This window comes from Pundamilia nyererei, unplaced genomic scaffold (genome assembly GCF_000239375.1).
Source record: "Pundamilia nyererei isolate P.nyererei 1_Seehausen unplaced genomic scaffold, PunNye1.0 scaffold01138, whole genome shotgun sequence".
Taxonomy (NCBI): Eukaryota; Metazoa; Chordata; class Actinopteri; order Cichliformes; family Cichlidae; genus Pundamilia; species Pundamilia nyererei.
In genome coordinates, this window is record NW_005188539.1 from 1 (window position 1) to 18,963 (window position 18,963).

General features: G+C 39.1%; 1 protein-coding gene across 1 annotated transcript; it reads right to left on the reverse strand.

The window, feature by feature from the left end:
- Nucleotides 1–506: 506 nt before the first annotated feature.
- On the reverse strand, nt 507–9,711 carry LOC102203921 (speckle-type POZ protein-like). The gene is made up of 3 exons (XM_005755282.2): nt 9,538–9,711; nt 3,744–3,799; nt 507–797 (listed from the first exon to the last, which is right to left on the reverse strand). Exons 1-3 carry the CDS (start codon nt 9,668–9,670, stop codon nt 555–557), a joined length of 432 nt encoding a protein of 143 aa, XP_005755339.1. The 5' UTR covers nt 9,671–9,711; the 3' UTR covers nt 507–554.
- Nucleotides 9,712–18,963: the final 9,252 nt, after the last annotated feature.

An 18,963-nucleotide genomic window follows, 5' to 3' on the forward strand; every position in this document is an offset into this window, starting at 1 on the left:
ACTATTAGGAATGTTCGTGATTTCATAATCACTTAAAAAAAATTAGAGCTAGTAACTAACTCTAATTAGTCTCTGATAAAATGATACACATTTACCGACCACTATTTAACAAGCACGGAAAAATAATGCATTAGTGATCTGCGATAACCAAGACGAGTAAAACAAGTTCAACCAAGGTGAATATAGATGACTTGGTATAAATACTAAAAACATACAAAGGTAAACACTACTAAAGCCTTTACACTGCTTGGAACTCCTCTGTGAATAAATTAGTTCATACAAAAAGAATCAAACAAAAATGGTATCACATGCAAACTATGCCAGCTAAAGCTCATATATCATAAGTTTACCACAAGATCTTTCCGGTGCAGATGACTCACTCAAAATGTGATTTTACAGAAACAGACAGGAAACACTGAATATCCGGCATGAGTACAAGAATAAACAATGAGGAAAACGATTCATTGGAAGTGTGTGCATGTCTTTACCTTGCACAGTTGGGTCGGCTTTATCCTTTGCTATAAAAGTATGTTTGGATGTGTAAGTATGTGTGTTTAGAGGTTGAGGAGCATTTGGTACTTCCCAGGTGTATTTTTGGGAACATTATCATGCATACCAGCTTGTGTGTAAATGTACATAGTAGCAGGTGCGATGCACACACACACTCTTTGTACCTTGTCAGCTGCAGCCAGCAGGTCATCAGCCATCTTGTCCAGGTTGGGGGCCTTGCCTGTGTAGATGAAGCACATCATCTCTTTGAAGACATCTGGCTCCACGTCATTTATCTCCACACGGTTCTGAACGGGTAGAGAGGACAGGAGAGGAGAATACACGCAGGGTTTAACAGAATAAAAGAAAAGAGAAGAAAAACAAACGCTTTGACAATCCTTCAAAACTATATATGGCAGCAGTGTCTTTTTTATTTCATGTAAATTTCCCAAAACCCACCTGACTTAAACTCTCTCACCTTGTTTAGCGCACACACACACACACCCACACACACACACACACACACAGTGATACAACAAAACATGTTCCAAAATCACAATCGAGAAAGAAAGAAAAAATAAACACCTTGAAGAACCTTCTGAGCAGTCAAAACACGTTTCAGCAAAACTACATTCTAGTAAATTTATTTAACTCTTTTCAGCAGATTCAGGAGAATTAATCCTGAGCATTCATTCCTTGACGGTGCCTGCAGCAATCAAAGTAGGCTTTATCGCTCTATGGCACAGTGACGGTAACCTGAACCTTTCCCCTCCACACTGACAAGAAGAACAAAGCAATAAACCAATTATAACAGTGCTTTATCGTCACCACAGTGACCAGCGGCGTTTTAGCAGGGTCAGACTGGGTGTACCAACAGTTTAGTGCATTTGTGTCAACTCTGACCACTCAACGCCAACATAATCATACTGAGAAATAATCGAAGCAGAGTCTAAAAGCTTCTGGTCTGAGCCTGCAGTCTGCCATGGTAGCCTTTTGCAGGAATGCACAAATCACACAAGCACATGAAGCCGTGAAAAAATTAGTAATTCTAACAGGCAAAATAACATCAATGTGTATAATATCAAAAACAACACACCTATTGTTTCTAAATTAACCTCAAACTCATCAGAATCGTTATATTTCTAATTCCTTTCCATTTTTTCTACACTTAACCAATTTCATTCTGCTAATTTCTAACGTGTGTTGGAGCGTTAATGAAATAAAAAAAGACATACTACCACCAAACTACCTTGGAAATCACACGAGAAAAAAACATAACAGGACTTTCTCGCGTAATGAGAAGGCAGTGCCCAACCAGGTCTCATAAATAGACACAACTCCTGTAGTTACAGTGTCTGAAGCTCCCCTCTATTCACAGAGCAGTCCTCTATCAGAGTGCTTCTTTATGAGCTCATTTGTCTCTTTTCTATAGAGTGCTGCAGAGGAGTGTTAACCCACCTATCTGTTTTCTCTGAGTCGTATGGGGACGTGGCCCACAATCTCTCCCTCTTTCTGATGAAGACGCCTACTTAAACAGCAATTAAGATGCATTTCCTGGCTCTGTGCTTTATAATTTCCCCATTTGAGCTCTGCAGGCATCAATATTCCGCTGACATGACGGCTAAATCACCACAGTTGAATCTCACCACCTCCTATCAGATCAACACAACCAACTGTGGCAGAGAGACTCAGTGCATCACACATGTACAAGCACACACAGACACAAACACTGTTTTGTTTCCATCACGTCAGACCTAAACATAACCCTATTTACACTAATTTCGTGACCAAGCCTCACTAAACCATGAACTAATTTAATTATTTGTATTATGAGGACTGGAGGGGGAATGGCATCAGAGACATATTTATGGGATTTATGGGAGAATTCTGAAATGCTCCCAAAGAGCAAATCAACAACAGAAACAGGAAACAAATGAGCCAATCACGCTGTTACACTGACACACGAGAGGTTCACGACCCTTTCAGTTTTCTGGTGGCAGATGCATCTTTCTGCTCATTATTGTAGCAAGGGAGTAGCTACTTTTTAGCTCCTGTATCCCTAATGTGCATTAGAACGGAAAAAAGCAGAGACACTGATGGTGCCACCACCCTGTTATAAAAGTGAGCGGCGGGCAAAAACCTTTATAGTTTATTTTGGGACAGGAAATAACTGCAATGATTCATTCCAGGATGGCTGTTGAGTTGCGACACTTGCCTCAAGAGGAACTTGGATTGCATTTACCTAACTTCACATAAATTTGCACATAAATCTTCAACGTTTTTTCCATCTCTTAAAAGTATTATCAAGCTACTCGCATGCAGAACTGTAGCAACAGGAAGCTTGAATCCACACCGTCAACCTGCTAATAACACTAATCAGTCACAATAGCTCTCAGAACTATTCATACCTCCACAGTACTTACACTTTAGTTTTACATAATTAAATAAGAAGTTATAGGAGAGGCAGAAAGTTATCACAACTAGCATCACCTTTCCATCATCTCCACTGTAAATAGGACGACGTCAGACAGGTTATTTAAAATACACCCTTATGACACCGACTCCTGCCTTATAACTGTCTGCAAACCACTTCCCTCTTTGGAGCAGTTAATATTCCCACTAGACTCTCTCTACTTTCCTTTAAAGGTCAGTACTGTCAAGACATTTTGCTACTGATCAATGGCACCTGTGCATGTGTTAAAGTTCACTAAAGTCAGAACTTATAAAAAAAAGCAACAAATTGAGCAGATTTACTGTGCCCATTTCATTAAATTAATGAATTTTGATGTGAGGTATGAACATTTTGAGCAGCAGCAACACCAGGCACAAACTGCAGCACAAAAAATGGCAAAAAGATATGTATATTAAAAAGATTAAAAAGGGATATCAAAAGGAAAACCAATTCCCTCATGACATTGTAATTGAGTTCCAGGAACAGAGTGATCATATTGAAAGCAACAGAGACTTCAGTCATTTTGTCTGATACAGTCTTGTTAAGTCTACAAATAACACGCTTTATGCCATCAAAGAAATATCAAAGCTTATACAAGTGATAATGATATAATCACTTAAGGATTTTTTCCATATAGTAGCTGTGATGACACCATATAATAGTCAGCAAGACATGAAGGAACATGTGCAGCCACACTTGTTTAAAGAGGCAAGTGCTTCCTGATGCAACAGAAGGAAAGATTGAAATTTAAACATTTGACTCACCGTGCACTGAGGGAGCAGGAGCGACAGAGTCAACTCACCTTCTTACTCTCTTCCATCTCGTGCTCAAACATGGCACTGAACACCGGCGAGCGAGCTGGGACAGAGAGAAACAAAAGGCCGAGACAGAGAAAAGAGGGTTTGTTATTGAGTGTAATGTTGATACACGGTGAGGTCTCTGATATCCGTTAACAGCTTGCCACAGGGCCAGAGGAGAGCAAGGACATGACTGACAGCAGTGACAGCAGTAGAGGCATCATGTGGAAAAAGTCAGCTCCTTTCTGCTGACAGACTCTTGACAGCCTTTCTCGTTTGTTTAGCCAGTATTCAACGTTGATGGGCCGACTTGAGTGTTGCTTATCTCATATATTATGCCCTAATAAAGATCTGTTTTCCTCTTTTAGTTGCACTTTCACTTGCTACCACTCAACTGCTATTTCTTTTTTCCCCCCCTTTCTTAGATATGGTTTTTCACACGGCTTTTGCATCACAGCACAGTCTACAAATCCTCTCAAGGAAAGTTCAGACTATTCTTCCATTTATAGAAAGTGATAAGCCGTGAGAGAGAAACAATGTAAAAGAGCTGCTGGTTATTTGCCAAGTCACAACAAGAAACAAAGAGGGTTTGCAATGAAAAATGTATTCTTATAATCCAAGTTCACACAGATTTCATATTGTATATTTTGCTAAAGACATTTTTGCACATTTTGACAATCTCCAAAATAACAAAGATAAAGTCTAGTAGGAAAAAAAGAAGCAAAAGCAATGACCCAATGGCCCTAAAATGGACATATTAATGTATTTAATGTTTTACGTATTTAGTGAAAGCTTAAGCACAGTGTTTTTCACTGTTGCTATCCCAGACGTGACCCCAGCTGGAGAGGTCATACTTAATCTCCAGTACAGGCAGAACATGACGGCCCAAACAGAGCTCTTTAAAATTTCAAATTACTGCTGTCTAATAATTCTGCAGGCTTAAAATAATCACCGCATCTTGTCCCTGTAGTTCTGCTTAAGGCAACAACACTGTATTTTCTCTCTTGTCGTCCCAGTGGTGACAGTGGTTAGTTTTGGCACAGAATAAAGCACAGCCTCACAGATGGAGCTTAGCCTGTACTTGATTTCCAGCTACTGTTATTACTAGTAGAGTAAGAATGTGTTCCTACAAAGGTAGACCTTGGCCTTTTACTCAGAGTCGCATATATACTATAGCCACGCTTTTCTGACATGGTTCGCTTAGTTTGATTATGCACTGAAAGGGTAACAGTTCACATTATTATTCAGAAGTGAATGCCTTATTAGCTAGTCATTAAAATCTAACAAATGTTGTAACACATTATTAAGTATGTGTCAAAGTCAGTGATATAATAATTAATTCAGACACTTAATAATGAGTTATTAACGCAAAGCTATCTAACCATTTAATTACTCATTGGGTTACACGGTCTCATCCATTAAAACTGCCAAAGCCACAAATAGCTATAATACTGTATAACTGAATAAGCATTAACAATGGACACTGAGGCTATAAGGTCAGAAACTCACTCGCTACAGGAGAATCTCAAATCCACTAAATAAAAATGGCTAACACTAAGCCTCTTAACATTTTCATACATGTTACTTACGACACGTTTAGAGTTTTAGCAAAGGTGGGACATTGGAAATAAATGGTGTTCATTTTAGTTACTTAAGTTGTCACAGTCATTTTACTATCGTAGAAGATAATTTGATGAGAAACAGACAAAATCTTAATCTTTGAAGTCCCATTGCCACAGGTTTATAAAAAAAAAATAAAAAAATCAAGCACCAAGCACTTATTTTGTAAGCGTATGGGGCATTCTTTAATAATAATGCAAGTCAGTTTTCAAATTCAAATTCAAAGCTTCCTTTAACATCAGCACAAAAACTGCAACAGGAGTTTCATGGCATGTGTTTCTGGGGCTGAGCAGCCAGTAGGTGTAATGAGTAGGCGGTCCAGAACTTCGTCTGATACAGTGTAAAAGTTTGTTCAATATCAAAGGAATTGCTCGTGTTCTCACACCAGTGAAAATGTTGAAACATTAAATAAATGATGGATAGCATCTTAACTATCAAGCTTGTTTAGTTGATAATGGAAATTCACATAACCTTCAAATATTCCTATTCTCTCGTCTCTTAGGAAGGATACTTCTTTTGTGTATATATGAGGTAAGACAAGCTAGCCACAAAATGTTTTTTGAGCAAATTTAGTTTTAAGAGAGTCTTGCTGTCCACAGGATATTAAGAAGTGCCATGTTAAAGACTTCAGCATACTTTATCCATCATGTATATGGATCCATAACTGAAGACGTAGTACTAATATCAGTACTCTTAGATGAAGTTAGAAAGTTTGGTCCTGTTACGCTTCAATGACTTGATCGGGAGTCCGCCTACCCTAGACATTCTCTCTGTCTTAATGTCTGCATGGAAACTAAGCTTTGCACTGAATGGCCTGGTAGGACTCTGGGAACAAATCTACACCAAGTCTGTCTGGTGCAGCTGGTGAGCTCATACTGCAGTAGCAAATCGAAGGGGTGGGTGAGAGAGAGAACGAATAAGGAAGAGGTCACAGTAAAGAAAGCATGGAAAAGAGAAAGGAAGGAAGGAAGAAGAGGGATGGACATGGGGAGAAAGCGGAACTGAGCACAATTTAAGAGGAGAGAAAAGCATGAAAACCACTGGGAAGACATTTAACAATCAGAAAGGCGCAGATAAAAGACAGGGAAAAGGAGATAAGAAAAGAATACAGTCAAAGGAAGATAATAAAGAATAAAAAAGGAGCAAAAAATAAAAAGCCTGAGTGAAAGAGAAAGAAGTAAGAAATGTAGAAGCGGGTATAAAATTAAGGTAAGCGACGGGAAGAGAGTGAGTTGTACAAAGATCACATGGCCAATGCACAGCCAATTTGAGTTACTCTCCCTACGCCATTTGATCCCACTCTGTCCGTCTCCACGGCGATTAACGGACAGCAGAGTTGTCACGGGAACAGCCTAGAGGGGGAGTAACGCGGAGGAGGTACGTCATCTGGACTGAGCGGAGAGAGAAAGCACGGTAGCAAGAGAGAAAGGGGAAGACCCCAAACCACAGCAGCACATAATTAAAATGGCTCCTCACACACACATTTCAACAAATCCAATAATGAACAGCCTCCCCTCGTCTCCACAGAGACACACAGTTCACCAGTTTCTTCAAACTTTTCACTAGCTGATGCTGGCTGTCATCAAAGTGCCAATATCTGAAACAAGTTTATGCTTGTCTGCATGAGAGTGTGAGAAACTTTATTTTCATCAATATGGATTCCTGAAGGCCAATGAAGACACACAGGTGCTGAAGGTGTCAATAGCGAATACGGATATTCAATGTATTCAAATTTAATCATCCCCGTGGCGAGCAAAATTATTCATCAAAATTAAAAATTTGATGAAGTATTTCCCCCAGAATTTAGTTCTCGTCACAGTGGAAAAGCCTCTGTAACAGCATTCACACCGAAACGAAAACTCTCCAGTGAAGCCTAGAATAATGACAGACTCCTCTATGAATAATAACAAACTCCACCACCCTCATAAAACTTTGAATTCAAAGTATTTTCATTTAAACGGTGGATTAGAGTGCGATGTCAATGAACTACTTTTTCATCAAATTTTAATATTTCAATTCAATCTAAATACAGACCAATTTTAACAAAGGCATTAGGTGTTATATTCTTTACCATCAGAGTAAATAAAAGAATAAAAGAAACAAGGTATATATATATATAAAATAAAACAGACCTTACTTAATTGAGGCCCTTTTCCCCCATTCGAGGCCACTTCTTTGTGTACCAATGGACCACTTTACATTTGGTTCTGACTATTTGCACTTGTGCATCTGCAATCTCACCACTGAATTCAAACCTGCTTAGACAGCAAACCTGAACTTCTGTGTCAAACTGACCTAGCATATATTGAGGGGCAGCAGTATGGCTTCATGCCGAGAAAGAGCACTACAAGCGCGATGTTTGCTTTGAGAGTGTTGATGAAGAAGTATAGAGAAGGTCAGAAAGAGCTCCACGGGGTCTCTGTAGGCCTTGAGGAAGCATATGATAGGGTGCCAAGAGAGGAACTATGGTACTGCATTAGAAAGTCAACAGCAGCAGAGAAGTATGTGAGGGTGGTGCAGGACATGTATGAGTCAAGCAAGCCACTGGTGAGGTGTGCAGTAGAAGTGTTAATTATGGAGCTGCCAGACAGAAGTAAAAGAGGAAGACCACAGAGAAGAATCATGAAGTAGGACATGCGAGGTTGGTAAAACACATATGACATGCTAGGGCCATGGTGAGATGGAGGCAGATGAGCTACTGTGGCTCCAAATAAAGGGAGAAACTAAAAAAACGGAAGCAGCAGCAGACTGGTGATCATGGCAGGTTTGTGGCTGAGACCAAGAGACCAAACAGCAGTAAGTCTGAAGGGAGAACTCAAGTCACAAGTCATTAGTTGACCTGAAACATGGTTCTTGTAGTCCATAATAACCTAAGGTATGGCAAAAATTTACCATAGCACACCTACACCAGGCTTACCAAAAAGGCTGATTTGTGGGGGGCTACAACAACAACAACAGGGTATTAGACCCCCATTTATATCAATGCAACTTCATCCTCTTCTCTAAAATTAAATTCAACTCGGGGGTGACCATCTTCATACAAAGAGGAAAAGAAGGCAAGCACCACAAACGTGATAAATGGTCAGAACTTCCAGGAAAGAATTTAAAAGGACACGTTGAAAGTGGTAGAGAGCTGCCCAAGTAAATAATCTTGAAGGAAGCATCATGAATTTAAATCGGATGTGTTTTTTGGACTGCATGTGCGACCATCAAACAAAACAAAAAAAAAGAGAATCCTAAAATGAATTTAATGCATCAGTGTTTAATGTGAAGTACTGTGCACAAAAACACATTGTCAAAAAGAAAAGACAAGTATACTCCTGGGAACAATCAACCAAATGTTGCCACTAGTCTAACAACACTAGCTGTTAGGATTAAAACAAACATTGCAAAGAAAGTTTGCCCATCGTTTGCCTATGGCATATCACTGTGTACTTTAGACAATGGTGTGATTGTTTTCTCAGCCCCCGCTGATTCCAAAGTTATATTGATGCAAAGTTTGATTAAAACAAGTCACTTGAATGTTCATAAAATGAACATGGCAGCTCCAGGCAACAATCAGTCATGTTTTATCTAACGGAAACCTCAGCGCTGTCAAATGAAGCCAACGTGTTGCAGTTTCTTAAAGGGGCACTTGTGGCTGGTTTAAAAAACAAAAATAAACAGTTTGTAATACAATTATCTGACAGACGATCCAAGATCATTCTTCATGGGTTTCCATCAGGGTTTTTTGCCATTGCTTGGCAACTCAGTTTCAGCAAGTTTCAGCTCTGTCAATTAATTTTCTATAGGACTGAGGTCTGGAGACCGTAATGTGCTTCTTCTTTAGGCTCCACTCTCCCTCTTTTTCAGAATTATTGTCTGACAATCTTAACTGATAATTTGTCTCTCACCAATAAATGAAACTACTATAAAAACTATACACGTGAAATAATTACTTCCCCTAATGTATGTATTATTGCAAAGAAGACATTAAAGTTGGACCACAAAAATTCTAAATGTCTTAATTTATTTATCAATCAATCATAAACTTCATTAAAAGCATTTTATCTTCACAGACAACACAAAGCAGTAAGTGTATTGCTTTAAACAACGTTTCCAGCTGGGTTTTAGCACCTGAAGGCTAAATATAAAGCTGTAGCAATAACCTCTTACACATGTGACAAAGGATATTCTCACCTGCCAATATGGCTTTGTGTGCCTGGAATTTCTGGCCAGCAACACACAGGGAGCAGTCGGTGAATCTGGAGCTTGCCCACAGATCTCCAAGTTCTTCCGCCAGCCTGCAGTCAGGAACCCTCACCATGTTCATGGTGTTCTGGCCTGAGATATTCACAGAGTCTTGCACTACGCTCACCTGAAAAGACACACACACACGTTTACAGATTACCCCCCCATGTCGTAAATTTTGTGCCCTTTTTATTGTGTAAATCGGAATAACTCGTTTTAGAGTGAATAGTTCCTTTAGCACACTGACTGGTTCACACAGAGGCAAATAAACAGCATGCAATGTTCATAAAAGGAAAATAAATCGGTAAATCAAACATGCTGTGAATGCTTAATGTGGGTTCACTGTCTCTGTAATCAATACATCAGCCACTCAGTATGGAAGTAATTTGAAGAAAACCTATTGTTCCTTCTTTATCAAATCAGACTGGCTACACTCCCAAACAATCCAAAAAACCCGCATTGAAGTCAAATTGGGAGTGCCAGTATGTGTGTGTGTGCATGAGAGTTGTCTGTATGTCTTCCCTGCTGACTTCACCACCTGTTCCAGACAATGTCAACCAGACTCATTTATCTCTCAACAGGACTCACTGCAAACACACACAAACAAGCAGGCTCATGAGCACAAACACACCCACATATTCACACACACACTAATTACTAAGTAATTTCCAACAGACTGGATTGACTGACTTGCAGTTTTTCACCTGCCTGGAGTGCAATCTAATCAAAGAGAAAAATTAGCTAGCTATAGCCTGGTTTGGAACATTCTGTAGTTAGTTAATTAATTAGTTAGTTGTCTGGCTTTCGATTCATGACAGATTAGTCTAGTAATGACGAAGTCCAGAGTCATTCTAGCTAGCATCCGCGGAGTGAGGGTTAAACGGTGAAGGATTATTAACTGAGTTCCAATAATAAACTAAAACTAATGGTCTAGTTAATTTTGTTGAAATTATTGGAAGATGTCCTGTTCTGATTGGATTAATATAATTCATTGACAAAGTTACCAAGGCTACAACTTTGGTGTCAAAGAATTAATTTCAAAGAATAAAGAATATGGCTCATATTACCAATTATGATAAATTGTCAGTGTTCAACAAAGTCTCCTTTAGTTCACAACTTGTAAATTAATGTGTTTTAAATTGTCTAGCCGAGGGCTCAGTAAATTGTCAAATTAAGATTTGGCTAGTTTTCTGTTATTATAGGACATTAAGGCCATACTCCCCAACTGGGTTGCTTTCTTTTTCCTTTAAATTAGGCCTTTTAGGGTCAGGTAAGTTTACGGACACTGTAATGACACTATATTATGATTTTTTGAAAAGAAGTGATCCCACTCGTAGTTTTTTATACTTGTAACCATTTGATTAAAGAAAAGCTGAATCGTATTATTATTACTATTACTGTATAATTTTCAAAAATGGCACAATGGAACAGTGGTTAGCACAGTCACCTCATAGCAAGAAAATCCTGGGTTTGAATCCAGCCTGAGGCCGTTCTCTGCAGAGCCTGCATGGGTTCTCTCCAGTTAATCTGACGTCCTTCCACAGTCCAAAGAATGTATGGGGTTGGGTTAACTGGTCATTCTGAACTGGCTAAAGATGTAAAGTAAGCATAAACGATTGTCTGTCTTTGTGTTAGCCCTGTGATAAATTGGTGACCTGTCCAGGGTGTACCATGGACGGGTGCCCTATGACATCTGGCACAGCCAAAACTCTGGATGGATAGATTCTAAACATGATTTCATTAGAATATTATTGATTTTCAGGCTAAGCACTCTTGCATTCAACAAAACACTATTCAGAGACTTCTGACATGTTTTTTCTATCAACTTAAATAAATGTATTTTGTCATAGCTGGCAGTATTGGTGGTGGATGGAAAATGAAATTTGCAGGACTTGGTTTTCAGTTACATTTAACACCACAATTAAGAGCTACGGGGCACCTGACACCTGATAAATAAAAGGACGCTTGTTCTCCTGTTTTTCTCGCTGACACCTTCGAATAGCTTTCAGTAAACTATTGTCAAGAACAAGGCCAAAAATCCCAAAACATCCCACAAAGTGACCTTGCTGTTAAAGCATCAGCAACTGAGGCTGACACCCAAAAATCCATAAAAAAATAAATAAATAAATAAACTAAATTACAGCCCGGTTCCCTTCTCATCCATCCCCATTCAACCATCAGCCCACCTATTCGTCCAATGCCACATCCATCCACCTATTCAAAGAACACAAAAAGAGTCCTAGAAAAGGAGGAAAAGTGCATACAATAGAGAAGTACGTGGCAAGCAGGAAATTGAATGTCAAGGAGCCTTATTTGCTCCTGATGGAGGTTTGAGGGTTAGCCTGAAGGGGACAGAAAGACAGACTGATAATAAAACAGAAGAGTAAGAAAAGCAGGAGATTGGGGGGGAGGGGCAGATATGGAGATAATAAAAGTGGAGAGAATACAGATGCAGAGATACCAAGCGACAGACAGACAGAATAGAGAGAAGCCATCACACACAAAAGAGCTAGGAGTGAGTGAGCCATTGGTGGGATCTACAGTTGAAGATGACCTCTCATAGTAGCAGCTCATTCCTGGTACAGAAATGACAGGGACAGTGTGAAGAAAACGTGACTATTCTGAAGAAGGAGAATTCAAAGCATTCCTGTGTGTGAGACAGTCTGGTTTCCACAGCTGGGCCTATTATTCACACTCCTAGGAGATGCAGGTTTGACTGACATATGTACATCTCAACACACTGACAGATGGGAACTAAAAATAAAGCCACATTCACACGAGAAAGAGACATTCCTGTGCACAGACTTTGGCATTCATAAAACACTGATTAGTAATACAGAAGGCCTGGTAGATAGGGATTTGCTGCGTATAAGGGAGGAACAGGAGGAAAAACAGAAGAGAGAGACAGACGCACAGGCAAAGACAAAGAGGGCGGAGGACAGAAGTTCACTGAGCTCAAGCTGGAATGAAAAATGGCTTTAGGAGGAGAAGAGGAGGAGAGAGGGGAGAGTCCAGAGCTGTGTCCTGAGTACCCACTGAATAAAATAAACAAGTGCTGAAAAGCGAATTGGAAGGGAAGCCTGGAAGCTTGGTCCGTGCGTTTCGGTATAAATAGCCCAATTAGTATGGTGGAGCCGTCGTTGGGCTTTTAGATGCAGTGTGGCAGAGCCGGTCTAATTACTGGCTAACTTGACCAATTATTTCACTGTTTAACCAGGCAGAAACTAAATCGCAGCACCTGGTTATTTAGACACACTGGCTGCCCAGACAGTCTTCACACCATTAGCTGTCATCTTCAGTCATTGTCAGCTTCCTCCTGCTTGCATTTTCCCCACTCGAAAACAATTCTCATAGTGATTGAGCAGACAACATTCCTAACCATGTATACACTTGATCTTAATTCAGTCTTACAATAAGTATACTTTGTCATCTTAAGTCTTCACTTATTTTAGTAGAGATGGGTGAATGCTTTGTGATGAGTTATTTGTCACCTGACAACAAAAATGTAAGTCCTCCCAAGAAAAAGGCATTAGTGTTCAACATCTTAATAAATGTTAAAAACACATATACAGACTGTGTGACTCTTTCGCATCGAGATTTCCTCAGTGAAATTATAAACTCCACTAACAGACGGTATATAAAGATGAACGTAGCCTCCAGGTCTGTGAAGCCAATGCATTAGTGAATTAAATCCTCATCGTTTCCAAGCAGGGGGTGAGTCCCTTTATAGAAGTCTAAGGACACAATCGTGCTGCTTGCGTGATTTATGGGTTTTATTGTTAGTTTCTAGTTTTTTTTTTCTTAGTACAGCATCACATTAATTGTCTAAGTTGTGCTCCCCACCTAGCAGTTGACAAGTACCAACTGTATGAAAGCTCTCAGTCACATCACATCCGGCTTCAGCAAAGCAAAAGCTCAGGTGCAGGCTTCAAAACAGCTGGATGATGTCACACTAGTTGTTTTATATGTTTTTATATGAAGTCCAACTTGTTATAAGAGAGCCACAGTCATGACATCCTCCCATCCTCATATCGTTTTTAATTAATATTAGATTGTTCAGGAAAACGTGTGGAGGCATCCCGGGTAAATGTAGTTTTTTCTTTAAAGATACCTCAGTAATGGAGTGTTAACTGAATGTTGGTCAATATCACAATTTTAATATCGACTTTGATTCTAAAGTTTGAGTTTTGGTGTCAACGAGGTCAATAAGAATGATCCCTCAGAGGAAAACTCCATAGTAACTCTGCCAGCAGTGCAATTCAATGCAATGAAAGAACTGAATTAACCAACCAACCAACTAAATGATTGACTGATTTGTATTTATTACCCAGTAGTTATACTGATGATTATCATGATGATGACGACAGAAACCACTTATGTATACAACCTTAGGTAAGAAAATAACAGTAATGAAGAATCATTGCAGCTATATCACCACAATCATCATTTGTTTTGGTAATTAAGTTCCAGAGATAAGTACTTACTAAAGCGCTTGCCTCCCAGTTAGTTCCTCAGACATCAAGATGAATCTCATTGTAAACCCTCCAGGCAACGCAGAGTTAATATTGAGTTTCAGCACCCAGATGATTTATTCATAATGCATCAATCTTTTTCTGCCTGTTTATGTGTTTGTTTATGGATTTAAAGTGTTTTGCCATGCGTGAAATAGTTCGAAAAAGGAAAAAAAAGAGATTCAAATCAAATGAAATTCATTAAGTTCTGGAACACTTGTTCCTTTACCTGCCAAGACTCATTTTCTCGGTGCAGTCCTTTGCATTCACAAACACGTAAACACGGGCCGAGATGACGGACGAAGCAGACGGACATATGGACAGATGCATGCATACATACACTCACCTCAGCAAACTACACACTTTCTCACACATATGACAGGACACTACTTGCTGCCGATGTATTATTTTTTTTTAAAAAGTGTAATTTCCTTCTGTTATTTTTTACCATAGATAATTTGCATAAATATTATTTGACTTTCCACACAACATAGTTTTAATGACCTGCTTTGAGTGAAGGCAAACTTCTAACCTAGTCTGGCTTCCATCCTCTGCATAGCACCGAAACTGCTCTTATAAAAATAACAAACGACCTTCTTATGGCAGCTGATTCTGGTCTCCTCTCCATCCTTATTCTCCTTGATCTGAGTGCAGCCTTTGACACCATCTCTCATCCCATTCTTCTTAGCAGATTAGCTTCTATTGGTCTCTCTCATACTCCATTAGCCTGGTTTAAATCATACCTGTCTGACCGCACTCAGTTCATTCAATTAAAATCCTTCACTTCTCAGCCTTCTCCTCTATCTACTGGGGTGCCACAGGGATCTGTCCTCGGGCCCCTTCTTTTCATCATTTACCTTCTTCCACTCGGACATATTTTTCATAAATATAATATTCAGTTCCACTGCTATGCCGATGACACCCAGCTTTACCTCTCTACCAAACCTGATTCTACTCTTCCTCCACCCTCCCTTATCCTCTGCTTAGCTGAACTCAATTCCTGGTTCTCCTCCAACTTTCTTAAACTCAACAGCAATAAATCAGAACTTCTCCTGGTCGGCACTAAACGATTGCTATCCAGAATTAACAATTTCTCTCTCACCATCAATATTCGCTGGTCCCTATCTCTCCCTCTGTGAAAAGCTTGGGTGTCATTCTTGATAGCACATTATCCTTTAATTCACATATCAATAATGTCACACGTGCAGCATATTTCCAACTCCGTAATATCAATCGCCTCCGCCCTTTCCTCACTCCTCATGCCACTGCCATTAGTTCATTCCCTCTTTTTAAGTCCACTCTCAAAACTCATCTGTTTAAAATTGCTTATGTTTAAACCTCTGTATGCTCTAACTTTTATCTGTTATTCTTATTATTGTGTATATTTCCAGTTTCTGTGTTTTTATCTGTTGTAGTGTCCTTTGGTGCTTTGAAAGGCGCTATTTTTAAATAAAATGTATTATTATTATTAACCTGAAAAGGTGCTATCTAGACAGACAGCACTCAGGATGAGAATAAATATCCACTAGTTCTATGCAAAATAGAATTCCTTTATGCTGCTTTCTCCCAGACGTCCTCACCACACATTTTCATGACTGTCCTTCCGATTCTTTCAAACTCTTTACTTCTGAGATCATTAAGGATGTCATTCAATAAACAAAACAAGTCTTAAAATTAAGAGTATTTGTTATGTGGTATGTTAAACAATAACCTGTTAAAGGAGGATGTTTTTCACAATTATTCAACAGCTTAAATTTGTTAACTTTTTGGGTCATTCTTCTAAGAAAAAAGACCCAATGAACATAATGGGAAAAACAAATTCTGTCCATCTCTGCAGGCAGAAGCAAAGTCTGACAGTAAATGGTTCAGAAATGGTTGCCAGGTTGGCAACGAGCCGCTGCCAAAATGGTAGCCTTATTTTAATTGTTTGGAATTGGAACAATTATGTCCATATTTCGAAAATAAAACCTGATACCAAGATCGTCTGAAAGCAATTTACATAACACAGATGTTATTTTTTAATCGTCTGTATGTGTGCAACACACACATACAGAGGAAATGTTACCATTGTGCCTTATTAATTATGCAAATTAAAAATATCAGTGTGAGGCTGAATGCATTTGAAATCACACATTTGCAAGTTTTGGGTCATTTGCCGCCACTGAGGGGGAAAAAAGGAAGATAACAGTTCCACATTTGAAAAACTGCATTAAATTAAACCAGAAACTGATTTCCTGCATGTTTTCCATCCTTCTCTATTTATTAGATCAGTGTTGCTCCCAATCAGTCTGTCTTTTAGTATCAGTACTCTCACAATGATACACTTTATTTTTCTTTAAGTATAAAGTCAGTTCTGTTGAGTGTTATTTATTGTTTTATTCAATCGTTTCACTGTTTTATTGCACACCTCACTTATGCCTTTAGATGTGACAGTGTGATGTAATGCAGCTCTAGCACACTCATTTGCCTTGACAAAGATTATACACTGAAAGCCCTGAATAGACATGAAAAGTGCTTCCTACAGTGGCAACCACACCATACTAAATGGCTGACAGTGATCCAAATGTGGCTGCCTGGGGCCACTAAAAACCTACTATTGATCTCTCTGGAGGTAACTACAGAAGCATTAACAAATTAAATCAGACAAACATCTTTTACAGCATTACCCACATTATATCACCGCTGTGTTTCAAATCAAACACACTGCTAGTCTGAGGATTCACTACTAGTTGTGTTTCTACTGCTTCAGTGGAACAAATGTGTTTAAATAAATCATTACAAATGTATTACGAGTTAGTTCAAGGAAAAGCACAGCCATACTTCAGAATTTCATTTATCTGTTATTTACATTTTTAATGGAAATTTGATTGCAATTGAACCTGAATCAAATGTCAGGGGAAAATATTGCATTTTATAATAGATTTTTAAGACGCAACAACAAGGTGAGTGCATGCTATCTGAGGAATAAATCTAATAACAAAGTGCATGCAATTCCACTATTTTTCGATAAACAACATAAATACACACTCATGATGTACACCTACTCATTTCATCGACAAACTCTCAAAAGATCTGTGATCTTTGAAATTGTCATTTGAACCCCTAAGCACAAAAATTCATCACCATCTTTTTATAACGTACAACTTGCTCTCCACTCTCTAGCCAGCTAGAGTAAACAGGCTTGATGTCACAGACGCGCTCTGCAGCTCTCTTACTCATTCCCTGCATCTACTTTTAGATTTTATTGCTCACAAAAATCAAAAAAACAAAGCGCAATGACAGGATGTTGGAGTTTTGAGACAGTCTAATACACAGGTCTGAGTTAGTGGCCCTCTGGCAGCTGCAACAGGTGACAGAACTGATTAAACCGGAGAATAATAGAGGAATCTGATTTAGTCCTGACACCATTAAACAAACATAGCCCTAAATCCCAGAGCTATTAAACAAAAGTCAGAAATAAACACTGTTCACAGGAAGGCGACAGCTAAAACCGCCACCTTCTTTAATTAAAGGCTATTCACTTCCTCCCAGCTGATCATTGTTTTTTAACCTCCTTATTCCACCCATAAGGATTTAATGGAAGCTCTTATATTTCCAGTGTTTGCTCGGTCTTCCCTTTGGTGAACAAAGAGTAATTAATTTTATTTCTGTTTTGTTTGCAGAAAACTTGGGGGGGGGAAAAAGAACCAACCACTAAATACTGGATGACTAGTCTGAGCAGCTATAGACACGAGCCCCAATCAGACAAAGAACACTGCTGCATAACAACAAAAACACCACTATAGCGGTTTTTGATATAGCTTGTGTTTACTCCTACTATGCAAGACCATAGTGCCATAAGATTGTTAGCAGTAGAAACCACACTTTCGTTAAAGGTGACCTATTATGTCATTTATTATTCTTGGAGATACGATACTAGAGCAGCTTTAAACGATTCACAGTTTAAAATATACCTTATCTTATACCAACTCCTGCTGCAGCCAGTCAGTTCATCTTCTGTCTGAAATAGGCCATTTCATTTCCTTCCCCACCCTCCCTTTATGATACCTTTCTTCTGAACCAGCTGCCCCTCACAAACAAAAGATTTCAACAGCGTATGAGTGGGGCTTTGTGCGGAAAAGTCATGTTAGAGATATCTCCTCTCACTGACACTGTACATAGCTAAGAAAAGACAGTCAGACAGTGTTTGGAGCTTTTAGCTAACAGGGATCACATGCACATAAAGTAGATTAACCTCAATATTTGAATCTTTGTTTAATGTGTATGTTAACACGTATATTAATATCTTTAATATTAGTTTACACACTCACCGACCACTTAATTAAATACACCTGTTCAACTGCTAATTAACACAAATATCTAATCAGTCATTCACATTGTAGTAACTCAATGCATTTAAGGCTGCACACCTGGTCAAGACAACAAGCTATAGTTCAAACCAAGCAAAAAAAATGGGGAAGAAAGGTGAGCTCAGTGGCTCTGAATGTGGCAAGTTTCTTGGTGCCACACTGGCTAGTCGGAGTTTTTCAGAAATTGCTGATCTACTGAGATTTTCTTTCCAACCAGCTCTAGAGTTTACAAAGACTGATCCAAAGAGGTGAAAATACCCAGTTCTCAGGGTGAAAATGCTGGAGTATAGGCAGACTGTTTGGAGCTGAAACGAAGGCAATAGTAACTCAAATACCCACCAAAGCTGAGGATCTCTGAATGCACAACGCGTCAACCCTTAAAGCAGATTGTCTACGGCAGCAGAAGACCTTAGAGCAGGCAACTGAGGCTAAAATTGGCACAGGCTCAGCAAAACTGGACAATCAAAGAGGAACATTTCTGCTTTTATATGGTTAGAATTTGGCAAAAAAAAAAA